Source organism: Monodon monoceros, unplaced genomic scaffold (genome assembly GCF_005190385.1).
Source record: "Monodon monoceros isolate NGI ecotype Baffin Bay Population unplaced genomic scaffold, NGI_Narwhal_1 Super_Scaffold_6, whole genome shotgun sequence".
NCBI lineage: Eukaryota > Metazoa > Chordata > Mammalia > Artiodactyla > Monodontidae > Monodon > Monodon monoceros.
This window is the reverse complement of record NW_021703783.1, coordinates 3769854-3797251: the sequence shown is the minus strand read 5'-3', so window position 1 is coordinate 3797251 and position 27398 is coordinate 3769854. Positions and strand designations below refer to the sequence as shown.

General features: G+C 44.4%; 1 protein-coding gene across 2 annotated transcripts in view; it reads left to right on the top strand.

Moving 5' to 3' along the window:
• PARP11 (poly(ADP-ribose) polymerase family member 11) overlaps nucleotides 1-18594 on the top strand; it is a 34313-nt gene extending 15719 nt beyond the window's left edge. The window contains exons 2-8 of one of the 2 annotated variants that reach the window (XM_029204736.1): nucleotides 1833-1961; nucleotides 2822-2942; nucleotides 5266-5341; nucleotides 8411-8483; nucleotides 8563-8693; nucleotides 16243-16394; nucleotides 18126-18594. In XM_029204736.1, the coding sequence (XP_029060569.1) occupies nucleotides 1833-1961; nucleotides 2822-2942; nucleotides 5266-5341; nucleotides 8411-8483; nucleotides 8563-8693; nucleotides 16243-16394; nucleotides 18126-18442 (999 nt within the window). In that variant the 3' untranslated portion in view covers nucleotides 18443-18594. Of the gene's footprint in view, nucleotides 1-1832; nucleotides 1962-2821; nucleotides 2943-5265; nucleotides 5342-8410; nucleotides 8484-8562; nucleotides 8694-16242; nucleotides 16395-18125 lie in introns of those variants that run through there. The other variant, XM_029204737.1, reaches the window with a different exon arrangement.
• The last annotated feature ends 8804 nt before the right edge of the window (nucleotides 18595-27398 follow it).

Below are 27398 nucleotides of genomic sequence, written 5' to 3'. Positions count from 1 at the left end.
GGTTCTTTGAGGAGGAAGCTGTGGCCTTAACAAGGCCATGGAAGCTTATCCCAGGTTACACCACTTCTGTACACTTTAAACAATGAAATTTAAAGCAGATATTTTCCAAATTACCCAAGTATAGTACATATTCTTTGTTAAAAAAAAAACACAGAGATATAGGAAATCACATTTTTAACAAATCAGCAGAAACCATATAAGTTTATATGTGTGTATATGATGAAACGCGCACGCACGCACGCACGCACGCAGAGAGAGAGCAAAGCCTGACAGTCGCACAGTAAAGCAAACAGTACTGATTAACCTGGCGAAGGAAGGCGAGAGGCGCCAGGAATGGAGGTGATAGTCAAAAAGAGTCTAGCTTTATCTTAAAGGTTCTGGTGTTTTGCAAGGAGAGATTTTCATGTATCAGCTGTGCAAATTTAAATTAATAATTTAAAAACCCTTAAAGAATGAGGACAGAATGCCGCATTCCAGATAAAGTTGAATCTTTGACTAACTTGTTCGTCCCTTTTCTGATGGCCTTTTCTTCATCACGGTCTCCACCCAAGAATGTTTAAAACTTTTCAAAGATAATGTGTACATAATATAGGCAAGATTATAAAGTCATTGATAAGGAAGTATAAGGTAGTATTCTGTGGTGCTTCCATGGACAGACCCTGGATCCAGACTGCCTGGCTTTGAATCCTGGCTTCCACGTTGTGTGACGTCCTCATTTATAAATTTGAGGTATTAATAGTACGTATCTTAAAGGGTTGTTGTGAGGCCCAAATGACTTATTATTTGTGCAGTACTGAGGACAGCACCTGGCACATAGTAAGAGCCCTGTAAGGATTACTATTATTATGATCCTAATATTCAGGGAAAACTATGATAAATGTTTATGTATCATCCAGACTTTTTCTGTGTGTATGTACATATGCGTATACCCACATCTATATTTCATGTGGGTAAATATAGATGTATTTTTTATTAAAATCGGATCATACTATTTATCGTAACATTCTTTGTACTCAACACTCTATGTTATAAACATCTTTCTGTGCCACTAAATGAAATATGGATACTTTATTTATTTGGCCACGCTGAGCGGCTTGCAGGATCTTAGTTCCCCAACAAGGGATTGAACCCAGGCCCCGGCAGTGAAAGCGCTGAGTCCTAACCCCTGGGCCGCCAGGGAATTCCCACAATATGAATATTTAAAACAAAAATCAGTTGTATTTGGTCTTAACTAGTTGTGATAGTGGATCCTTTTGACCAAATATGTGAACATTTGATAAGACAGAAATTTCTTGGCATTAAACTGAGAATCTGGAGTGCTTATAGGTGTTGATACAGCTTGCTTAAGTGGTTGCGTGGACATTGATATATCCACCTAAGTGTCTGATTGTTTGTCTTATTTGTTAAGTGTGAGGATATTCAACATTTTTTAAAATAAAGACCAGATTTTTAAATCAGATCGTGGACAGTTTAAACAAAAAATTAAATTTGTGGTTTATTTCATAATCCCAAACTGAATCTTTCCTTTTTCTTTCTAAACAGTCCACTATGGAATTTTTCCTATAAGCAATTAACCCAAAAGACCCAAATCATTTCTGTAGCAGTTGCTGCTAAAAAACTGGAATGTTAAGGCCCATGTCCAAGAAAGATGTGCAGATGTGATAATTTAACATTTTAAAATGTTTATCTTCAGAGCCAGTATGCGAGATAGAATGCTATTTGTCAACATCACTGTTGGAATACAGCTCTTTGTGAGAAGAAAAATGATATGTGAAAAGCACACTGGTTATTAAAAGAACGATTTCTTCCTCTCCCTCTTCCCGGCACTTCAGGAGATGTTTCACAGAACAGAAGAATTCTTATCCAAGACTACAAACAGCGAGACAGATGAGATGGACACGTCGGACACGCAGTGGGGCTGGTTTTACCTGGCAGAGTGCGGGAAGTGGCACATGTTTCAGGTAGCGCCCCTCGGGTGGAGCAGGCGGGGTTTAGACTCACCGAGCACCGTTGTGCTGGTGTGAAAAGGGAGTCCGGGCGGCACCCGAAAGAAATCAAACCTCAGGGAAGTCAGAGGGTGGAACGAAAAGAAAAATCAGAAATTCTTCTGGTCCTTTTCCTTTCCCCAGGTTTTCACAGTGTTTACTTAGAAGAAACGGTGTGTGTTTTCTGTGTGTCCAGAGTGCAAGCGTGACTGAGGGGTACGTGGTCTCGGCACCTGGGAGCAAGGCCAGGCCTGCTTTGGTGGACAAAGGGAAGGGGAAGCGACCAAGCCGGTCTTAAACGCCTCTGTGCTCCTGGTGTTAGGTTAGAGGGTGTAGAGATGTCTTCTCCTCCAGCCTCACAGCAACCCGAAAGCAGATGCTAGCACTCTGTCTTACAGCCAAAGACAGTGCAACTCAGAAAAGTTACTGTAGTTGGTCTTGAGTCACACAGCTCGTTAACGGTTAAGCTGAGACCTGAACCCATATTCAAGACCTTGGGTTTTTTTTTTTTTTTTTTTTTTTTTGCTTACAAGGCTACTTAAAGAAGATTTGATTTGAGCCACTTAAGATGTGTAATTTTGGCAATAATTTGGAAACACTGTAATACTTTGGAAAAAGTCCTTATAACCAGTTATCGAAGTTTCTTTGCTGGAAATCCTTAAGCTATTTTCCATATGATGTCTTAGCTGTGATTCTCCCCGTGTGTTGGGAACTAGAACAGGTGATTAGTAAGTTTCCTCTGTCCCTCCACTCTGTCTCCGTCCCCCATTACTGCCTTTGTGGCCAAGCCATTCCTGTGAACAGCTGGTAAATGAACTTTCTGGTTTGTCTTAAAGCCGGATACCAACATTCAGTGTTCAGTTAGCAGTGAAGATATCGAAAAAAGCTTCAAAACAAACCCTTGTGGCTCCATTTCTTTTACTACTTCCAAATTCAGCTACAAGATAGACTTTGCAGGTATGTTTTTTTCCCTAATAGTTGTGTGTTCTTAGTGTGTTGATATGCTGAAATCTGCAGTTCTGAAAATCAGGATTAGTTGACGTACTTGCGAACAACAGAGTAAATCCTTCTTGTAACACATCAAAATACCTGTAAAAAAATTCAACATTTAAAATCTTTTTGAGCAACATTGCCTTTTATAAAGGTTATTTATATGCTTATAGATACTAACATATATGGAGACTGTCATGTATTTTCCTGTAATGCTTCTCTTCTAAGGAACACAAAACACCTCTAAGCCATTGTTTTATTCATCATCCTTTCAGCTTTTTGAAATAGGTAGGATCAGTCAGATTTCAAGGATCAATCAGAGAGGTTACACGCAGAGTCATAGGTAGCTGGATTGAGTTTTAAGGCCACAGTTCAGCTGAATGACCCATCTCTTGGTGTCTTTCCTAGAAAACTACTCTTCAATGGACATTGCCTCCTGCCACTTTCTGATTTTGTTGGCTCTTTCACAGATTAACCAGCTAATCTGGAAATCAGCCCCGCTTTATATTGCATCCATGATACATGGGCATATTTTTAGGGACCCCACGAGAAACCTGTTGGACTCACCCTGCAGTTTCAAGCTGCCGGCCTCAGCTGTTTACTGCTTAGAGGCAAACAGAACCTGGAGGGGGAGGCTTTCTTAACAAAAGCACCTTTGGGCTGCCACACAGCTCAGGCCTCTAGATGTTCTTTCCTATTTTCTGTGAGTAGAGTCCTTATGACAGAGTCAGTGCTATACTGTGGTGAGGGAGGGTGTTGAAACCCTAGGAGATTCCCTTGGAGGATCCAAGGCCCAGTCATGCTGCAGGAGATTTGTCCACTAAGACACTGATGGAATCAGATCTCTAATGACTGTTGTGCCCCTAGAGTTAGTTTTTTTTTTAAATCAAGAGTTAAAGCCATTAGATTCTTACTCCTGACTAAGCATAACATATTTTACGACGTTAGGCAAATAGGCTGCCTTTAAGGGGGCCCGACATTTGTCTTAGACGGAAGGTGTCAGCAGACACTTCAGTCTCGAGTACCCCTGTCAGTGTTGAAGCCATACTGAGACATCGCAATGTGCAGACATCAAGCTTCATGCAGAGCACGGAGTTTGTCAGAGCTTTTGGTAGGTAGCCCAGCAAGCTGCATTTTCTGAAAGAATATTTTCTAGTAAGCTGTATTTTTTGGAAGTTTTCTCTCAGACGGTGCAGTTTATTTAAGTCTTTATCAAAGAATTGGAGTCACACATAATAGCGCCAGCTCCCGCTCCTCTGTGTGATGACACTGTTTCAGAGGCACAGGTATTAGCATTCCCCGTGTACCACGTGTAAAGTTAGCCCCCATGGTTCTGCCACAAGCCAGCTCGGCTTCTCTATAAAAATGGTGAAAAGCAAACTCAAAACGAGGTAGTATGAGAAGAACGCAACACAGGCTTCAGCGCATGTGCTGGGATGACCTTTCTTTTTCCCTGCGCGGTGGTCACGCCAGTGTGTGCAGAGCCTAGGAGAATACGGAAAGGGCAAACGCACTTCACACAGCATTGGCCTGGATGGGTGAACCCCTTTATCTTGGAGTGGAATGATGCCAGTGAGACAAGGTAGACTGACGAGAATCTCATATTAAGACTTAGCACCTAACTTTGTGGGAATGAAGAGGGGGACCTAGTAAATATTGCCACAGCTGAGGAACAGAGGAAAGAAGAAAATGATACTTTAGTTAGTTCATTAGTCTTTCATCACTAGAATCTTTCATATAAGTCTGTGTTGAGTCTAGCTAGGTTTTCTGTTTTTTTGGTTTAGGTGTACAATTTAAAGAGAAGGCAAGAAATGTACAAATTTTTGAAACTCTGTGAATTGTACATGTTTTATCATGGTAATGTATCTTTTTATCATTTCCAAAATTTTTGGAGAAATCAGAGTAACACTTTTCACTTAAGAAGCCAGCCAGAAGATTCAGTACTGTAATTTCTTTCTCTTTCTAGTACTCTTAATTTTCCTAAGTTGAGAACTCTCCTGTTTTCAAGTCAGTTTAACCCAAGTATGGTACAGAAAGGGATAGACCTTACATACTGAGGCATGTATGAGGTTAGCTTCCTCCTGTGTGAGCTTAGATCAAGCAATGAAGCTGCTTTTTATGCCATGATAAACAGATGTTGGTCAAGTATCCCTAATATACTGTGCTTAGTAGCTACTCCCAGAGCTCCATGATTCCCTGACCATCATGTAGTGTGGCTAGAAATTTTCATGACAATTTATAGCACAGTGTGTTTCCGTGACTTATCTAACATCTTGGTCTTTTTGCACAGAAATGAAGCAGATGAATCTCACCACTGGAAAACAGCGCTTAATAAAAAGAGCCCCTTTTTCTATCAGTGCTTTCAGGTATTGTGGAGAGAATGGGGTGGAAAGCAAGAGTGGGCTTTTTCTCTCTCTTGTCTTCCTTAATATTTAACAGAGGAACAAATAAACTGAAAATGTTTCGGTAGGTTATTTTTAATAATCTTAATATCGATCTTTTCTCTACTGAATTTCACATTCATTGATGCAAGAGCAGTGTTGTTATTTTCTGCTGGCATTTCCTTTCCTGTTGTTCTTTTCATTTCCCCTTATATATTTGTATTTTTCAATTCTTTAGAGCACTTTGCATGGTAGTTACAAAATGCTTTATGCTCTCTGCTATAAATCCTTAACATAACCTACTGAGGTAAGTTTTAATTAGCTTGGAAAGACTCTCCCAGGACCATCCAGTTATTTGGGCCATAAATCCTAGGTAATTACCCACTTGGTCTTCACCTGCACTGAACCCCATTGGGCAACTCCTAGAAGTAATTTCAAATCTGTAGTGACTAAAGGGGACCTGGGAAGATGGGAGTGCATGGGACAAGGGCACAGCCTCCTGCCCCCTGGATCTGGGTGGTGAGTTTTCCTTTTTCTGTCTCCTGCCGTCTATAGCCTGAAAAGAGAGTATAAATGCCAGAAGAGAATAAATATTTGTTATTCATATGAATGGAGTTGAAGGGCATGTCTCCTGTTTTCTGGAACGATTCCTCAATCAAGTATTGAAATTCCCGTTGTTCAAAGAATTTAAAATGAAACAGAAACAATGCTAGCATGTGAATTGTAGGAGATGCCCATTTGTTCCTTTCAAGGAGATATTTTGAAAGGATTAAAGATAGAAATTTTTAAAGTTTCCGTCAGTTAGCTTCTTGAGACTTTTGGCTTACATTTTAGGGTCATGATTTAAAAGTTACTCAAGTACTTATATAATGAATGCTCCAGTACTTCTGTGGAAGGGAGAGAATCTTACTTCCTTACCAGCTACATCACATCCTCATTCTTAAGTGTAAGCATTTTAATAAAGGAATTACTTATCTTCAAAGGGTATGGAATCTGGGAGAAAAATGAGACATAATAATGGAAAATTGTTACTGTAACTGTGTGTTATTATATCTGGTACCCTTTGGTGGGGAGAAGCACTTAATGGGGTCAAGCACTTTGTTCTCTCACAGACTATACAAGCCATAGAACAAAGATAGGAGAGGGAGAGAATTAGCGACAACAGAGGACAAAAAGCAAGATAATAAAAGAGGAAGAACAGTTAGGTAGGATACAGCAGAGTGATGAAGATGAAGAGGTATTGATATACAAATGTTTATTTATTACAGGAATACATTGGGCATTTTTTGACATGCAAAGTGAATAGTACATTTCCTATTGACAAGGAATTTATAATTAAGGCTACAAACATTAAACAAACAAACAAAAATATTTTCCATAGCTAAAGGATACATCAGGCAAAGTAAAAATACAAAGAAAACAAAGAAAACCTGGGAAATGTATTGTTACTCGGTATCACAGTCAAAGGGTTCACCTGTATAGTATTTGAAGTACTTTTTGGAATCTCTGAGTAGAAGACCAGCAACCCCTTAGAAGGATGAGAACAGAAGAATTCTTTGAAGAACTTGAACAGTTCATGCAACCTCACTCGTACTAAGAGAAATACAAATTATACCAGATTATTTCTTACCATCAGATTGACAAAAATTCTCATGTTTGACAGCACACTCCTTTGGAGAGGTTGTTGGCAAATAGGCATTCTCTCCATTTCTGGGGGAAATGCCAATGAGTATAGCCTTCGAGGGGGGCACCTTGGCAGCTTCTGTCAAAATCAGGAACAAATATATTCTTTGACTCAGAAATGCCTTTTCAAAGATGTAATCCTAAAAATTGACACGTGGCCATGTACAGTGACAAAGGGACAGACTTGTTCTTTGCAGCATCCTTAACAGTAGCAAAGAGTTGAAAAAGGCTAAATGTCATCAGTAGGGGACTTGTCATCAGTAGGGGTGGTATCCTTGCATATCAGTAGGTAAGACAGCATCCATGCAACAGTGTCTGCCGTGTGCCAGGCTCTGTGCTAGGATGCTCACTTACCTACTGATATGCAAGGATCTCTAAGAACATAGTCAGTGAAAAAAAAGAGCAGCTGCAAAAGACACCTGATTATGCTACCGTTCGTGTGTGCCGAAAAAAAAAGGCTTGTGTTAACCTAGAGAAGTTCTGGAAGAATACCCAAGAGACTAAAAGCAGTGATTACTTGGAATGGAGGCCAGAGGTGAGAAGTGAGAAGAGCAAGAGGTGAGAAGACCAAGGACTGGAGTGGGAGGGAAACCACCCACCGTTCACTTTTTTATACCTATTCATCTTTAAATCAAACGATTGTGTGATCTTCCCAAAGTTAAAATGAGTTAAAGCATACGCTAAAGATAGGCTTGAAACTTATGAACGTCTTCCATAGCCTGCAGTCACCAGAAAGGATTCATATCACTATTATCAGTCACAGCCTTTTGCCATCCAGCTCGCCAAGATCATTGTCTTTTTCTGTGTTCACGTCCAGTGGCTTACACATGGTGGATAACTTTGCTGGCTTCTGCGCTGAGTGAGTTCATGAGGACCGTGCCGGGGCATAGTGGACAATAAAGAGAGAAAGGTTTAGGTTTGCGTTCGATCTTGAAGGATGTTGAGCATGCGGCCGAGGGTTTTGGATGGTATTTAATAGGCAGTATACATCTGTTAAAGAGGTTTGTTTTTTTAATCAAGAATTTTTGATTTTCTTCTTGGAAATTCCTTTTCTTCACCTAAAATCTTCCTACATTTAAAAGAAATTCTGAAAAAATAAGAAAAACAAGACCGAATTAAACGACTCTTTTTGAAATTTTAATGTTATGTAGGATTAGACGTTTCCCATCAGATTTCTTAATTCAGCCCCTAAAAAGCTGCACACAAGCGGATATTCAGTAAATATTTTAAAATAAAGAAACCAAGGACTACACTTAATTGCATTTGTCACAATAGCGCAGCATGGAAATTCAGCTTGGGAGAAAACGTCTAAGTCATTGACAGTGATTCTAATCAGCTTCTAATATTTTGTTTTGTCTTTTCTGTTTAAAGTTATATCTGTGAAAATGAGGCCATCCCCATGCCACTCCACTGGGAGAATGTGAATACCGACCTGCCCTACCAGGTGAGAGCAGCGCTGACCAGCTGCAGGTGGGAGAGATTGGAAAGGACCCCAGTAAAACTGTGCAAACTTCTCTTTCCAGCTCATTCCTTTGCACAGTCAAACACACGAATACAATGAAGTTGCTAGTCTCTTTGGGAAAACAGTGGATCGCAACAGAATTAAAAGAATTCAGAGAATTCAGAACCTAGACTTGTGGGAGTTCTTTTGCAGGTGAGACAGTTTCTACTCTGAACCCCCTCCTTGGCCTCTGAGACTTTTACAGTCTCAGAGACAGTGAAGCACAAATGTTTAATCATATCCATTGTCAGTGGCACCACCACATGAGCTGTGTAGACGCACTGTGCGTGTTTTGACCTGGTTTTTCAGCTCTCTTCCTCATCCTCAGGGAGAGCTGCTCTGTAAGCCAGCACCAGCATCCCGTGCAACACTGTCTGACAGCCTCTTCTGCACTGCTTTCAGAGTTTCGAGCTGGGCATCGTGGCTGAATCAGCATTACCAGGGGGTCTGGGGAGCTGTTTAGTTGTGTCACTATGACTTTGTTGGCTCAGACTTCCCAGCCTGTAAGTCATTTGCTTGTTTTTAGTTTTGAAGGACATTGTAAAACGTACCTTCAGATTCCCTGCTTAGCCCAGAGTTTATGTTCTAGATTTGAAATCTCCATTCGTTAACTCAATTTGGGTTGGAAATGACCCATTGGATTGCTTGGTGTGCACTTAACCTAAAAGTAAAGCCCATTACAAGAAACTTAACAGGTATTTTCCACATGAACACATTGTGCTGTAGTTTTTTGAATAACATGGTAATATAATGTAATAACAGTAATAAGCATTACTTAAAATAAGTGATTTTCTGAAATACTTTTATTAAATCTGTGTTCAAGGTTTGACTTCTAATATTTTTTAATACAAGCATTTAACCTTTAGTCAGGAAAATTTCAAATAATAGAGTCTAATGTCATGAACCCTGTGTATCCATCATCCTGATTTAACATTTATCTCGATTTACCGTCATAATCTATCTCCTCTTTTGCTATGTTATTGTTGTTGCTGAAGTATTTTAAAGCAAATCCCAGGCCTTAACTCATTTCATTCTCATATACTTGAAAATCAGGCTGACTTTTGTTTGGTGATAATATGCGGAATTCTTTGATGCTTCTGGTAGGTCAGTTCCTACAGCCTGAGTAAACTCCAGGTTTTATTCTCATAATAGTTTATATTATAAAATAAGGGTTTTCGGCTTGTATTCTTTGTAATTTTGAGTCTTTGGGCCCAGCCCACTTTTATTTCTGACAATACTGTGTTTAACTGAGTTTAGGTTTTTTTGTTTGTTTGTTTTAATTTATTTTGGGCTGTGTTGGGTCTTCGTTTCTGTGCGAGGGCTTTCTCTAGTTGTGGCGAGCGGGGGCCACTCTTCATTGCGGTACGCGGGCCTCTCACTGTCGCGGCCTTCTCTTGTTGCGGAGCACAGGCTCCAGACGCGCAGGCTCAGTAGCTGTGGTGCACGGGCTTAGTTGCTCCGTGGCATGTGGGATCTTCCCAAACCAGGGCTCGAACCCCTGTCCCCTGCATTGGCAGGCAGATTCTCAACCACTGCACCACCGGGGAAGCCCTGAGTTTAGGGTTTATTCAGGGGATAATGGAGAATGGAAACCTCCGTCTTCTTTGATCTTATTCTCTCAGTGAATAAAGTAAGTTTTCCTAAAATGTTCTGATGAAGACTTAATTCCTTCTTCTTAATCGGGCCTCTGAGGTGGAATTCCTGTCAGTCTTCCTCGTAATTTGAGACCTCAATTTATTCCTAGTGGTAGAAATGTTCCAGCGAATCCCCAACACATCATATACTAAGAATCTCAGTGGAGATGTTTTTACTCTGTAGATGCCATTCATGATGTTATGTGAGGTCGGCCTATAGAAATCTGTGATGGGAAATGAACCTGCCACCTGCCATGACAGCAGAAAATACTGAGTCGCATTTTAAAGACAGCCTGTCATTCTGATCTCTGCCTGAAGGACGAAAATAAACTCATCCACCCCATTGTCACGTAACCTGTGACTCACTATACAGGCGGGAAGCCCACATGAGTCCAGCAGATAGATGTCAGTTTGCATGTTGTCCAGGCCTTCCTTCCTTCCTCCCTTCTTCCAGAAACATGTTCCAGAACCAGTTTTGTGCCAGGCACCGTTCTAGGCACTCGGGATGTAAGAGTGCACAGGACCAGAGCTTGGACAGAAGTAGGTTGTGTGTGGGGTGTCACGGAGCACTTCCTAAGCCAGTGTCATCTAGGCTGGATGCGGGAGGAGAGGGGAGGGCACCCCAGGCATCGGGAGCAGCATGGGCCAGAGATCGATGACAAGAGGGAATGTAGAACATTGAGAGGATTTCAAATAGGACAGAAGATAGGATGGATGGCGAGAGAAGATGCTAGAAAAGGACTCAGGAGGTAGAGCGTGCAGGGGTTTGTGGGAGACCCACTGGGTGGTCGTGTGATTTTCTCCATCAGCCTTATGAGTTGGACTGACCTGGCGTCTGGGTCAGAGGGTTGGCACAGGCCAGGCCACGCGGGGCCTTGTAAACAAACTAAGGGGTTTGGGTTTTTCCCTGGGATGGTGGAAAGCCACTGCAGGACTTTAAGCAAGACAGTGATGGAGCTGATGTGCATTTTAGAAAAGTGATTTATCAGCTACACTGTGGAGAAGGCGTTTAAAGCACTGGTTCTCAGGGGTGATTTTGCCCACCAGGGGCATTTGGCAATGCCTGGAGCTGTTTTTGATTGTCGTGGGGTGGGGTGGGGGGCTACCACTGCATCTGCGGCGTGGAGGGCAGGGATGCTAAACATCCTGCGATGCACAAGACAGGCCACGCAACAAAGAGCTCCCCAGCCCAAAACAGTCAGCAGTGCTGAGGTTGAGAAACTGGTTTAAAAGGATCACAGAAGGGTGACCAGCCAACTTAGGAAGTTGTTTCAGTCGTTACAAATGTGACACACTGGATGGCCTGAGCCAAGGTGCTCTCGGTACCACTGCAGTGAAGAGGACTGTTCTGAGATATTAAAGATGTAGAATGATACTGCCTGGTACTCGATTTAATGTGCGTGATGGGGACACGCACATTAGGGGAGGTGGGGGAGATGGGAAAGATAACTCCAGGGATTCAGACTTATTTGTTCTCATTGACTGAGGGAAATGGGTAGGAACGGGTTTTGGTCTGGGGAGGGCGGGGCGGGGTTAGCAGTTGATACATGGGTTGGGAGCTCAAGAGAGCAGTGTAGACAGAGATAAAGGTTTTGGAGTTACTGGAAAGTGTGGGGTCATAGAAGCCAAAGGAATTGATAAGATGACCAGGTATTTTATGTCGATTAGGAAACGAAGGGGGTAAGGACCAAACTCTGAAAGGGATGAACAGAGGAAGAGAAAGCTCAGTGAGGAGACTGAGAAGTAACCACATAAAGTGGAAGAAGACCCATAGAATGTGGAGTCACAGGAGCCAAAGGAAGAACATGGTTGACACAAGTATGTGTCATCCTCAGGGTCACATACGGCAGAGATGCCAAGAAAGATGAATGTTGAAAATGTCCTTTGGATTTTGCAATAAAATGTCCTTGGTACCCTAGGCGAGAGCAACGTTGGTAGATGCTATACTGTGTGTACAGCAAACGCTGACAACTCTTTCAAGGCGCTCGACAGTGAAGAGTGAGAGATGTGAGAAGATGGTGATGTGGGCGTGGGAAGGGTGCTTGGTTTTGTTTTTCGAATTTAAAGATGGGAGAGACCTGAGGATATTTACGTTATTATAGGAAAGAACCTATGCAGAGGGAGAGTTTAAAAGACAGCAGAGGGCTTCCCTGGTGGTGCAGTGGTTGAGAGTCTGTCTGCCGATGTGGGGGGGCGCGGGTTCGTGCCCCGGTCCGGGAGGATCCCGCATGCCGCGGAGCGGCTGGGCCCGTGAGCCACGGCCGCTGAGCCTGCGCGTCCGGAGACTGTGCTCCGCAACGGGAGAGGCCACAGCGGTGAGAGGCCCAGACAGCAGAGAGAGGGAGGGGTAATGGGGTGGGATTCAGAGAACTCGGGTCAGAAGGAGAGAGACAGGGTGGTCCAGTTAGATTTACAGATGAAGATGGGGAGGGGATCAGAGATGAGGTAGGTCAGGGAGTTCTTCCTGATACTTTGTTTCCTTGGGGAAGGAAGCAGTGAGGTCTCCTGCAGAGAATGAGGTGCTAGGGAGGGGGATGTGAGGGAGAGAGAGGAAAAGCGGAGAGAGGAAACAGCCACTGTGGAACACGGAGGGGAGAAAGAGCTAACCTGGGAACCATGGGGTCTCCATCAGTGTCGAGGGCTGAGCTGACGTGGGGACGTGCGGATATGGGGTGGGAAGCATGGCGATGTTGTTTGATTGATTCCAGCACTCACAATACTAGAGCAGTGAGGGGAGACAGTTGGATTGGTCCAGGGTTGGGAAGGATAAGGCAGCAGGAAATAAGAGCAGGGAGGGCTGCTGCTTTGTTAAGAATGCTGATTTAGGTGCGAGGTTCTCCATCCTGGCTGCCTGTCAAAATCACCTGGGGAAGCTCTTTAACCTGTATGGGTTATCTGTCACCCATCCCAGAGCCACTGAATCAGAGCCTCTGCGTTCTGACAGTTTTATCTTTAAAAAGGTCTACAAGTGATTCTGGTGTTCAGCCAGGAGGGAGAACCGCTGGTCTAAACTGGACGAACCTATTTCAGTCCAGAGCGCGAAGCTCTTCCTGCTGCATTTGGAATGTGGGGCACACCCAGCCTGGCCCGGTTGGCACCCTAGTCCCTGGGGGGGAGGGTACTTTTAAGACATCTTTGAGAAGTGGGTGCAGCAGCATTTTCAGTAAGTTCAGAGATGAGTGTGGGGCAAAGGTGGGCAGGGTGGTGGAGAACCTAGTTTGGTTTCAATCTGTGACTTTCCCTGAAGGTTTAACTGGAGCCCCAGAGGCCCTGGAACCCAATGTTAGCCTTTCTAGATCAAGGTCGTAGTGTGAGTCTCCACATGTCCTGGTTGCCTTGGCGATGGGCACTAAAGTAAACTGTGCACACCATGGGGGGTGCAGAGCTGTGATCACCCCATCCCATAGACGGTGCACCTATCCAGTGACTGAGCAGAGTTTCAGTGCCCACACTTCCGGCTCTTTCACTAACCACCACTTCATTTATCTTATCTAAGAGAGACTCGAGTGAATTTTCAAACCAAAGTTCATTCTGATCTGCACCTGGAAAGTAGTGATGAGTGAATATCCTGATTACGGTGTGGATTCTAGTCGCTACAGACCGTGAAGCTTAATATTTGAAGGACATATGTTAAAGAAATGTTTACTTAGAAAAAACCCGAATGAATTCACTGATGCTCCACTAACTAAGAGGACTGCCATAGTGGTAGGTGGATAAGCCCCTTAGACAGTGTAACTTGATTTCTACGAGTGGTTGAGAAAGGTCCTTACGATGGAGGCGAGATGGAGAGATGGGTGCCGGGTGACCATACAAAGGGAAAAAGTAATATCTGGTTAAAAGTCGTATCAAAGAGTAACTTGAATGGCATGCATGCTTTCTTCTTGAGCCCTTCCACATCTCTGTCAGGAATTTGGATGAAAATGTAGGAGGCTTGCTTATCACACTTGTGGAAGGTTCAAAACTAGAAGGGGAAGCTTACTTGTAGGGTGAATTAATCAGGAGTCAGAAAGACCTTGGAAGATTGAAACAGTGAGTCTAAACAAATGTGATTATCTTCTCTTAAAAAGATTTTTTTCTTAGTTAGAAAAGCAACAAATGTGCATTGTAAAAAAGACAAGGCAGACAGTACATAAAGGTCTAAAAAGAAAGTTGGCATAATTTGTTCTTTGTGAAAACATGCTGGCTTTTTCTGAAATAAATGTTTGTTTAATGCACATCCTCCTAACGTCATGCTTAATGGTCTGAAAAGACTGTCTCCAGTAGATGAAAGCGTATGCATTTGAATTTTGATACATGCTGCCAGAGGGCTCTGAGAAGGACCGTATACATTTCCATTCTCTCATCATTTAAGGGCAAGCGTCCTTCCCCCCAACCCCAAACAGTCCCTAAGCTGCCTGCTCTTTATAAATTCTATACTTTTAAAATTACTATATCAAGATAAAGCTTAATTGAGATAAACCTATTGCATGAGATTTAGAAATCAGTTGCACAAATCTAGCGAGCGGAGAGAAGCCTGCTTTGAGAAAGCCCCAGCAGTTTTAACTGACTGCAAGCTTCCATCAGTAGCATGATGCCTGGTGCAGAGCGAGCTCAGCTGGGCGCCGTCCCACGACATCTAGGCCCTGTTTCTGTTTCTTCCCAGCATTTTCGGACTAGAAGGTGTCCAGCAGATTCCTGCCCACTAAAGGCTGTCCAGGGTGGAGAAAGGCCTAGAAGCTGTGCCATGGGAGGAATAGTTGAGACAGTGGCATCTGTTCACCTGGGGAAGGAAACCTATCAGTGTCCAGAGTTATTCCTGGATACTTGGAGTTGTTTTGTGTTAAGTGTTTGGTGGTTCTGTGTTCGGAAGGGAATAACTAAGACGACAGTAGAAGGACCAGGGAGGCAGGTTCTGGTTCACCGTCGGGGTGGCTTTCTCACTATTACAGCTGATGGCCAGTAGATTGGCCTCTGTGCAGGGCGGGGAGCACCGGGGGCAGGGCAGCTCTCATTGCAGAGCTAATGGGGGAGGGTTCTTTTTCATCTTTAAGACATCTTTTGAATGAAATATGTTTAAATGAAAATGCAGCCAGCAGTTTACAGACACCCATGTACCTACCAATCAGATTTGACATTTTAATATTTGTGACATTTTCTTCATCTTTGTGTCTGGGTTTTTTTTTTTGTTTTTTTTTTAAGATACACAGCATTAGAGATCAAGGTGGAGTGTTTCCCCCATCCCCATCCTCTCCTCCTTCTTTCCCCCTCAAGTTGCTGTGATACCTTCTTATCCATGTTTTTATATTTGTTACTACCTATGTTTGTATACCTCTACAATATGCATTATTATTTTGAGATAGAGGTCTCTTTTTACATCATTCTTTTTATATTAAACATTATTTTTCAAGAGGTATCTATGTTAATACATATAGATCTAGTTCATTATTTTAACTTTCATGTATAAATATATAATTATTCATTTTGCTGTGAAAGAATTTTAGGCTGTTTTCAGTTTGTTTGTTTTTTTACTATTACAATAAGTCCTACATTGAATAGCATTTTATGTGTTGGAAGAGGATTGTCCATTGGCAAGAGGTTTGAACTGGATGGCTTCATGTCCCTTCCAGCCCTAAGATGCAAAGTTCCGTTCAGTTTAACCAACATGTCCTACTGTGGGGATAAAAAGATTAAGGCATGGTCCATGCTCAAGGAATTCACTGTTTAAAGACTCTGTGAACTATGTATTATTTACTGTTTGTAGTGTCATTTTTAGGCGTCTGTAAAGCTTGGCTGGTTTAGGCGATCAGTCACTTTACTATGATGGGGCATTGTCTGGGATATCTATAGTTTTTGGTATAATTTTCAACATTCAGTGTCAAAATTAACTAATAATTTTTGATGAGATGATTTATGTGTCCAAGATCATTTGAGATTATTTTTTTTTTCCGGAGCTATTTGTCCACTTATGTTGTATGTTAAAGAACTGTGTTCTGTTTTACCCTTTCTATTGAGGTTTGCTCCTTGAAAAATTAATAATGCCACTTATGGTAGATATCTGTGTGTTTTGTGTCTGTGTATTGTGTTTTTAGGAAAAAGGCTCAGCTCAAGAAAAAAAGAGGTGTGCCTCAGATTAATGAACAGATGCTGTTTCATGGCACCAGCAGTGAATTTGTGGAAGCAATTTGCATTCATAACTTTGATTGGAGAATCAATGGTATACACGGTGCTCTCTTTGGAAAAGGTAACTATCAGAATCCAGTTGGAGCGCTAGAAGAGAATCTCCTCTCCTGAGAGAGGATTGACTGTTTGTATCTCAGGGGCTTGAGAGTCACTAAGTTAAAAGTTACTGTACTGGGTTCCTGGCACACCCTCAGAGTTTCTGAGACACCGAAAAGCCACTTCCTGCGTGTGCAAGATGGAAGGAAGACTTTTTACACCTCTACCAGATTAGATAACCCTCCAAGTCCCAGTCATTCAGATGGGGCATCATGTCCAGATTAGCTGATTTTTGCATTATGACGTTTACTTTCCATGCATAAGTCCTTTCCATGGATAAACCCATACACTGAACTGTTTTATGTCAAGTACATAGAGCACTATAAAATAAATCAATTAATGTGTACATTGTACGTAGGTCTATTTTTTTTTTGTTTTGTTTTTAAAAAAATGATAGGTAGGAATATTAATGAGCATGGGGGAAATCCTCACCTTTTTTCTAATGTTGTGAAAGTCTGAGTTCTCCAGTTTGTGCTCACTACTCAAGCAAATTAAGGAGAGAGAGGAGGGGAAAAGGTAAGGGGTGGACATTTCTTTGCTTGGTCCTTATTTTGTACCTTCCCTCCAGCAAGAGAACTGGCTACCACTCAGGATCAGGAGGTGCTACATTTTTTTTTTTTTTTGCGGTACGCGGCCCTCTCACTGCTGCGGCCTCTCCCGTTGCGGAGCACAGGCTCCGGACGCTCAGGCTCAGCGGCCGTGGCTCACGGGCCCAGCCGCTCCGCGGCATGTGGGATCCTCCCAGACCAGGGCACGAACCCGTGCGGCAGGCGGACTCTCAACCACTGCACCACCAGGGAAGCCCATGAGGTGCTACATTTTTAAGAGTAAATTAATTTTTAAAATAGCGACTTTAAAGGCCATCCCATTTATTTAACTGTAAGAGGATCAGAAAGGTGTTACATTAAGTCCCGTCGGATTTGGGTAATAGGAGACTTCGCAGTTCATTTCCGAAATGTTTTAGGGTAAGTATTCCCTTCACGATGTCAGCCTCCTAGGCCTACCACTTTGGAAGAGTCGGACTCTTCGTGGAGGTTTCCTCTTTAGGCAGCGGACAAGTGAGCTTGTCCTTTTGGAACGTTCAGGTGTGAATAGGATCACACTCTCCAGAAATCTTTTCCTGGATATGGGGTTCTCTCAGCTCCAGAAATATTATTGAACAGTTACCCGGTAGCACAGAAATGTGGTTTCTTGGGGTTTGAAATCACCTCTGCAGACCCATGGTTTCACTGTGCTCCCCAGTGGATGCTTAGATGGGTGGGTGGTGGATGGGGAAAGGGTGGAAGGAAACAGAAGTGGGAGGGAGGTTCGAGCAGTGACAAGGCAGGTCCTGTCACTTGTAATCACAGAAACCATTTGTATCCATCTTACGTATTGGATTTCTTTATAAGGCTCTTTTTGAAAACACAAGTCTGGTTGCTACGTTTTGGTGGGGACGGGGATGGTGGTGGTGGTGGTGGTGGTGGGGACTCTGGTCTGTACTAACAGATCTATCCCAGTGGCAGCCTGCATCACAGCTGTCCATAACAGACGGATTTCTGTTCTTTTCTTTAAAACCTACCGGCGAGGAAATTCCATGTCTATTCCTGTTACACAGTTCTGTGTGTCTCTCCCCCTCACAATCGCAGTGTTTTTTTGCTTGTGTTTCCTACGCTCCTTGGAGTAATCTTGGCTCTTCGGGCTCCTTTTGTTTAAGGAACCTATTTTGCTCGAGATGCTGCTTATGCCAGCCGCTTCTGCAAGGATGACGTAAAGCACGGAAACACATTCCAGATTCACGGCGTAACCCTGCAACAGCAGCATCTGTTTAGAACGCACAAATCTATGTTTCTTGCCCGAGTGCTGATTGGAGATTACATAAACGGAGACTCCAAATACGTGCGCCCTCCTTCCAAAGACGGGAGCTACGTGAATTTGTATGACAGCTGTGTGGATGACACCTGGAATCCCAGGGTCTTCGTGGTGTTCGACGCCAACCAGATCTACCCCGAGTACTTGATAGACTTCCATTGATTTCATTTCCAAGCTGCCATGGCCGAAGAAGTTTTATTTTTCGCAGGGAGATCTGCTTGCCGGTCACCTAGCTGCTCAATGTTAATTGTCTGATCGTTTTGAAACAGATATGAAAGAAAGGGGCCGCCCTATAAAAAGACATGCTGACTTTAGGGTTGGTTTGTTGTTTGTTTTTGTCCATTACTCATCTTTGTTACAGATCGATACCATTGCTGTTTTAACACCTGGGGTGAAAGGCAGCGCTCAGAACGCAATCAGCTGAGTCCCTCCATCTTTAACGTTTACATCCGTGTCTTCAGGGTAAATGTTTTCAGCTCAAATAGACTGATTCATATATATGTTCAAAAAATAAAAATATAGGCATAAAGGTGTCCCTTCAGAGGAACTGAGCCTTTGTAAACGAATTCTGAGATGATGGTGCACCGATCTACGTGTTGCCGTGTTAGTCTTCCGAAGGGGGGTGGAATTCAAAACCTTGAAGCAGCCTGAGTACCTTGAGGGAAATAGAAACAAGAGAATCGTTGGCAGTGCTGCCAGACAAGCCAGAAGGGGAGGGTCAGGACAGGGCGCCCTGCTCCCGGTGCCTTCGGGCGGCAGGCTGCGCATCCGGCCTCGCCCTTCTCCTCCTCTTCTGCTGAAATGACTGTGATCAGCCCACGCGTCGTCCCCCAGCGCTCCTGAATTCTTGCACCAAGACTTACTGCACAAGGCTTTTATTGCATCTTCAGAATGAAACTTTTATTTATTATTTAAAACACATACTTTCCCTTTGTTTTGGGGTCCCTACAATGATTACTTCTAAGAGATTTTTTTACCTGCTGCCCCCACACACACAGCTATTCAGCAATGATTTATAAAATTCACACTTCTAAATTGTGCCTCCCCAGAAAGCCTGGGATGCTTGGAACAAGTCTGGGTTATTCTTTTGAGCAGCAGTTGACAATCTGCTAACTCTCTTGAAAAGTTAGGTATAATGCATAATCACGCCCAGTGGAAGTTTGTTTACCTGCTGCATCTGTTTGGCTATTCTGTTTTAAGGAGGGCTAAGTGATGTTGGAACAGCTTCCTGCCCCTCAAGCTATTCTAGCAGAGGCTGGACGGCAACGAGGCAGAGATGTTACACAGGAGTTTGGGTGTCAGGTGGGGGAATTGGCCATATGACTGTTAAGTGTTTTTCCAACCTTGATTTTCTATGATTCTACCTGAAAAAAAAAGAACACTGGTATCTTTTCTGAGAAACCTTTTTCTAACTCAGTTTAATACTAAGTTCCCTCTCCATCATCTTCACTCAGTTTGGGCTGAAAGGTAGTGAACGTAATTTAACTTCTCAAGAAAAATCCAGTAAATGTCTATGCCTGGGACGCCCGTTCCCTCGCTTGAACTGGGAAGGCATCTAGAAATAATACAAATAAGGAGTAGGGAGCATGATGAGGTGTGTAATTCTTCAGCTGCCACATACCCCCAGATCCTCATCGTAGCCCAGAGCACACGGGATTGTGCAGCCGTGCACGGGGAGTACCTAGTACTCAGGAAGTTGCATGTCCAATACTTTGCAGTCAAGTGACAACAAACGTTTCCCAATTCTGATGTGCAGACTAACAGCCGGTTTCGATGAAGCGCTGTTAGTGTTTGGAAAGGACACATCTTAGAAACACGCCGAGGTCATCAGGGAAATAAAGGCGGGAAAGTCACCAGGCTGCCTTGTGGGAGGTGGCACACCGCTGCTCCGGACTCGCTCCCAAAAGAGGACCTTAGAGACATCAGGGAGTCAGATTCTGAAAAGCTCTTTCTTCTGCTTGCTTGTTATTTGCATACAAAATGATGTCAAAATGGTCCGCACTTCAACCCGGCTACCTTTTTTTCTTTTTCCAACTTAACATGATTGCCTCTTGTATCACTTGAATGGGGTAACTGTTGTAGCTTTGGGGGTTGTTACTCCTTTGGACACGTGCCGATCTGATCTACAGGAGACTAAGAGCCCAAGGTTGAAACTTGCAAGGCAACCGGTGTGAACTCTGCACTTCGCTAGCTGGCTCATCTCTAGTAGGCAGAGTGCCCTGCAATAGACACTGTAAGTAACAACTGTGCTGTTATTCATGTCTGAGACCCTACTCCAACTCCCCTTTTATAAGAAAGGGCTGATCGTGATGACCTTTTTAAACGTGGTAGTGTTGAGTTCATCAACGTTAGTGTTCCCTTTGTTCCCATCAGTAGATGGAGTTGAGAATCGTATCGTCAGTGTAATCACACCGGACGCCGCCGTTTGCCACCTTTCTCTCGTCCTCACGTAGTGTTGGGGGTGGGAGCGGGGAGAGAAACATTCCAGAGTCATGAGTAAATGATTTTTAAAATTCTGCATTACATACACTCCAGCTGATAGTAACTCTTCTTTTCCACTTTGGTAAAATCAGCCTCAGGGTGAAAAAAAACTGTGTTTATAAGAAACAGTCTCCTAAATCTTGGCCGTAACGAACAGGAAGGTTTTGTATTAATGCCAAATACAAAATACAATAGACTGCTCCAGTGAGGGTGGTCAAGACTTGGGAGCCATGTTGGATGTATGAATGTATTGTTTCTACGTGGAGTGATTAAAGCTTTCCGTAGCAGGTCCTGGAGGTCTGTGTGTGCCATATATTTGTTTCTGTGATTCCTGTGTCTCATCTCCACCTTGCGTTATTTAAATCTAAGTTTTCAGCTCAAACTTAATGGACTCCAGAGGTGGTGGTTTCCTGTAACTCTTATGTAACCGACTTGCAGGTGGGGGAAGACCCTTGCTCTCAATTTGAATCATCACGAGCACTAGCTAAGCATATAACCCGTGGGGAACAGCATTTACTCCGTGCAACTGAAAATTCTGAAATAGACCAAGGCCTGGCGCCTTTGCTCTCAGTGGCTTCTGGCACAGAGGAGCATTCTGGAGGGTGTCGGCCGTCACCCGAAGAGCAAGCTTCCTGAGTCCACCAACGTCCAGCCACTCCCGGTATGTCCTTTTGAAGTACGTTAGACATTTCACTTAATCTTTTTTTTTTTTTCACTTAATCTTTTAAGCTTCTGTTGGCCAAAAAGGAAGGTATCAAAGATACCTTAATTGTAGAGCTGCGAGAAATGCAAAGCAGAATGACTAAGGCTTATCTACCCATGGAAACAGTCAAGATTTCCGTTCGCTAAAACCGTGTCCCAGTCTGTCTAAATGCCAGACTATTATTGAGATTCATTATGATGAAAATTCACCTGAGCTTTGATGATGTAGAAAAGTGACATCTTTACAGAATTGTGCCTAAGCCATCCAGGCATTTGAGGTCACCTCCCGGGTCACCAGGAGCAGTGCTAAAAACAGTCTTAATAGTGAGCGGTCCTGGTCGTGCTTCTGTCCCAGACTGCCCTCTGGCCCCAGGGAAGGCGGTTTTATTTATTTTTCAACAAACATTTTATTTTGCATAAAACAGTCCACTTCTAGATGAAAGTATACATTCTGTACTTGTAAAGAGAAAAAGGAAAGGTAATGAAAAGATAGCAAGGAAAAGAAAAACAAAAGCCTTGTCAAACATAATTTTTGATCAGAAGCTTTAGCAAAGTGATTTTGCTTCATTTTACCCCTTTGCACTAAATGCAGGAAGAGGTTTGGTGAAACAAGCCGCCCTGCCTCACTCCCTGTGAATAATTGGATCATGATGCTTGGGCACCGCTGATGGAAGAAAGGAACGTTTTAAAGAAATATGAGGTACCTGGTTCTCGGGGGCTGCCTGGTCAGTGAGAGTGATGTATAAGGGAGAGGTGAGCCCAGAGAGTGATGTGTAAGGGAGAGGTGAGCCCAAACGTCTTGGAAAGGTGTTCATAGCTCATCCTTAACCTTCACTATTCCGCAGGAGTAGTTTTCTTCTCATGTTTTCCCAGACTCCAGGCTGGGAGCTAGCTGGGGAGCTGGTTTGGTCCCTCTCTTCCCCTGCCCCCTCCTCTGCTGCCCTGGGCTCCATCCATCCCAGGTCAGAAGGTGTCTTGCTTATATTCCTGACACCTGCCGGCTCCTTCCTTGCTGTGACTCAGCTCGGCCTCCTGCTGTAAGATTATGTAATGCGTTTTCTCAACTCTAATTTCCTGGCTTCCGTTCCTCAGCCCTGCAGGCTATGAACTTGGCTTTTATTTGAACTTTCTCCCTGTGTGGCTGTGGATCTAAGAAATTAGCACTGGTTTCTTGTGAGAACGGAGCATAGGGCCTTGCCAAAGACATTTGTGTTCCCTGCAGCCTTTTAGCTTTGCTGTACCTTCTGTGGAGACGCTGCACAGCGAGCTGATTCCGGCTCTCATCTCACTGTTTAAGCCAGCTCAGGAGAGTCACAATCCAGAATTGAATTCAGATCATCTCTGCAATCTTAACCATAAATCCAGATGGTGCTTCTTGTGTTTTCCTGTTCCTGTTTAAGAAATACCTTGTCCTGAGAGGCTCCTAACACTTTAGTATCTCCTTGGGGCACACGTGGAAGCTGCAGGCATTCTAAGTCCACACTCGATGGCATTCTGAGAGAATCAGTATGCCGGCCCAGTTCCTCCTCTTTATTCCTTTAAGAAAAAGATCAAGGAACTTCGCTGGCGGTCCAGTGGTTAAGACTCCACGCTTCTACTGCAAGGGGCACGGGTTTGATCCCTGGTCTGGGAACTAAACTCCTGCAAGCCATGCAGCCAAAAAAAAAAAAATCAAGCCCCACCTTTTTTTTTTTAACATCTTTATTGGAGTATAATGGCTTTACAATGGTGTGTTAGTTTCTGCTGTATAACAAAGGGAATCAGCTATACTTATACATATCAAGCCCCATCTTGAGAGCGCTGATCTGAGTTTTCTTTCTGGCTTTGCTCTTTGGCTCCGTGTCACCTTGGATAACTCACCAGAGGGGGAAGGTCACTTCTCAGAAGGTGAAGTTTGTGAAGGACTGACCGGACTCTTGTTAGAAGAAAAGCCCGTGGGTGGATTTCTCTAGGCAACACCTGACCTGACTGAGGCCCAGGAAGCAAGCGTTTGGGACGGGAAGGGAAGGGATTGACCTGGTTCTCCCCGAATCTCCCGCCACTCAGTCTGTTCCCCCTTGAGTTCACGACTCTGAGTTCCCGGGGTGCGCCCGGCAGTGACCGAGCCCAACACAGCCCTGCCCTCGCGGGACCTACCGTCCAGCAGGAGGACACATCCTGAACTGTCACAAGAGCCACCAAAAGGGAAGCTGAGGCCACTCGGGAGCCTGTGACAAAGAGATCTAACCTATCCCGGGCGTCAGAGGAGGCTTCCCTAAGGAGTGACATCTGGATGTGGAGACCCAAAAGAGGGGGGTGGGCGTTAGTTAGGTGGATTCTGGATTCTGGCCACACCCAGCTACCCTACCAGGCTCCGGGAGATGAGGGACGAGGTGTGGGTGGAGGCCCATGGAGCACTTTTTATCATTAAAGTGAATGTGACAGGATCAAAGCCACTTAAAGAACCAGAAAGTGTTGCCCTAATGCCTGCACTGGCCCTGGCCCTGGGAGCTGGCCTTCAGGGAGCCCGGCCAGCACTGGGGTTACCTGGGGACAGCAGCGGGGCTTGCGAGGATGTTTACTCAACTTACTAAATGTCCAGATGCGCGTTAGGCAGAGTTGTTACTTCCTGCCCCCGGGCCTTTGCTCATGCCTTCCTGTCTGCCCCCTCCTGCCCTCCCAGAACACACGCTACATACCTCCTTCTACCTTCAGAGTCCTGTTTATCTGAGGCTTGGACTCTGGGGTCAGAGGACCTAGTTGAACCCTAGCGCCACCACTTGCCAGCTGTCTGACCCGGGGGAGATTACTTAACCTCTCTGTGCTTCACCTCCTCATGTGTCAGTAGGGATAGTAATAGCGCTACCTTGCGTGATGAAATGACGTCTGTGAAGTGCTTAGGATAACGCCTAGGGAAGTATTATCGGGTGTTAATATATAAGACCCTTCCTCTTTCAGGAAGTGTTCTGTAACGAACACAACCCTCACAGCCCTGGGATCCTTACAGGATCCACGCTGCACTTGGGGTTCTTTTTGTTTCTCCTTAACATTTACTTGGTCAATGCGCTTCGGCCAAACACTCGCAGAAGCAGCCCTGGAGCTAAACAAGCAGGGTTGTAGTGAGTGAGAGTCCAGACCAGGAGCGGTGGAGTGTCCCAGGAAGAGGGGCTTAGAAAGAGCTTATTGAGGGTTTGGGGGAACATCTAAGGAAATGGGGCTTTGCCCTAGATTGGAGGCTGCCAGGAAGCAGACAGGCAGGTCTACGATTAGGTCTTATCTACAGGAGGGAGAGACAAGCCTGTGGTTGTAAAGAAGCAGCAGCCCTCGCTGTGGCTGAGGGACGGGTGTTTGGTGTTCTGTGGGTGGCACACTGACCTTATTTTCGTCTGTGCTTAGACAAAATTATGAGGTGGCCTTGCTGTGTCTCATTTGGTCATAGTCGCCTCGTAACCTTGCCCAAGGTTGGCATTCCGTGAGTTCATGAGCAATGGGAGAATAACATGGCAGTGCAGTTGCCAGGCGAGGTTCTGAGTGTCAGGGGCTGTTCTCTTTTTCTCTCTCAACCTATTAATTAACTATTTATTTGGACTAGTTTTCTTCTCCCAGGGAAATTGTAAGTGAATATATTCATTCATTCAACAAAGCACTAGCTGAGTATCTGTCTGGACTAGGTACCAGGCACTGTGTCAGGCAGGATACAATGGTGAAAACCCTGCCTTCCTTCAAGGAACTCAAAGTCAGGCATAGGGGGAGATTTAAAGACTGTCTGTGTCACTCCATTTTGCTAGTTGAAATGCCTTCTTCAACTTGCCCACCAAGAAATTCTCCATCCTGTCTGGAACTCCCAAACATCCAACCCCTGCACCCACGAGGCGGGGCTAGAAACTCAGCATGAAGTTTAGACCTGCCACCCCTCCCCGTACCTTGCACCCCTTGGACTGTGTCTGCCCAATAAAGATACCCAGACCAGGTGTTCTGCGTGTTCCCCACTGCACCCCTGTGCGGTCCACACTCAGGGCCGTGTAAGGGAACTCGACATCCTCACGTCCCAACACTGGACTGGCTCCTCTCATAGTTTTCTCAGAAGGATATTTTAATTCAACAAACAGCTTAATGTTTTCTGAATGGCTTTGCTATGTAGGGCGATTCTGTCTGGGTGGAGGACCGACACCACGATGCTGGGGGTTCCTAATTAGACTGGCATCTGGGCAGTGAGATGCTGTTGAGGGTGGAGCAGCAGGGCACTAGAGGGCAGCATCTCACCCCAGAGCCCAAGCCGCAAAGTCAGGAGCTGAGCTCCTGTGACTAAGCCTCAGAGAACAGGGTGGAAGGTCCCTCCAGAAAGTACCTGGTCTCCTCTGCCACGAGGTGGCGCCGTCCCTGGTCAAGTCCATCTGGGTCTGTGTTCATCCCTTCTGTAATAATTGCTGGGAAAAGCAGGCCCTTTTCCAACAGTAACCTCTTCAAATGTTTTAGAATCTGGCCTGTTGGAAAGCGCTTCCCAGATAACCTCTTTACGTACTATCATTGAATCCTATTTTCTTTCCTTTTCTCATATGAAATTTTATGTCATCCAGCAAATAATTTGGGGATACTTTCTGAGTCCATAAATACAAAGATACCCTTCAAACCTTCCCTCTTCAGGCATCAAATAAAGTAAACTCACAATCTCTAATCCTATAACTTCTCTCTTGCCTTACTCTCCACCTCCTTATCTCCCCATGAGGCTACCTCCGGGGATGCTCTGTGTCATCATTAAGTTATGGAGCCCCAGAGTTTCACCATCCTCCTTGGCACAGATAAGAGACTCACTTTCTTACAATTGTAAAGTCACCACCTCGGAACACTGCATATCTGTGCTCTTTACCAAATGTGTGTCCAAAAGTTGGGCCGTAAACTTAGCTTAAAATTGGAATCTATGACATATCAACACACATTTCTGAAATACTTCTCTCAAAGTCCGAGGAATTGAACTTGGTACACTGCAGATTTTTTAAAGGTAAAATTTCATACCGTTCCTGTGAAACTGAGGTGGGGTCAGGTAGTAATTTGTCACTGCTGCGAGGACAGGAAAAGCTGACTCCCGAGGTCATGTGTCAGTCTCAGAGCTGGCCGAGATCCCAGCCACAGGCTTTGTGATCACGGGGCCAGCGATCCATCTTTTACTGTAACTTCGTTGTAATGTGGCTATAGTTGCCTGCTCTGGGCTCTGATATCCTCCATTTAAAAACTATATGTATTACAAGATCAACATTTAAAAAATATGTGTGTCCTGGGTTTAGCATTTTCTGTTTGCAGAGCGATGTGATGTAATGAAAAACATAAGTTTCAGAGTCAGACCACTGCGTGTTACAGACCCAGCTTAGCCACTTTCTAGCCACGTGGGCTGGGAGAAGTCGCCCAGCTTCTCTGAGCTGCTGTCCCCTTGTCTTTTAACGCTGCTGTGAGAATCACCCGAGACTGGGCTATGAAAGCGCTTGGTACAGTGTCTGATGCACACTGGCTGCTCCACGCTTAGATACAGTTTTATCCCTGGCTGAGCTCTTCCCAGAGGAGGGCATCTGTCAGGCCAGGGTGAAGGCCCAGAAGCCTGGGAAAAGTGACAGTGGAGAGCTAGTGTCAGATATCAGCACAGGCCTTCGTCTCTCAAGGAGCGTAAGAGCACAAGATGCAGGAGAGGAAAACCAGGCACGGACAGGCCAAGCGGCACGAATAAGAATCCATCTGTGACCTAGATTCCATCCCCCGGCTCCAGACAGCCTGGTGGGCTGGGGGCGGAGCAGTTTGTTGATAAGAGTTCCTTCCAGCCTGAGGACTCTCTGTTGAGAAGTCTTCATACATTTTCATCATCAACAATGACAATAGCACCTAATGCTTTGGCTCTTCCTAGATTACCATGGCCTGCGTTAAGAACCTGCCATCACCGACTGTCAAGTCCTCAGGGCCAGTTGTAATG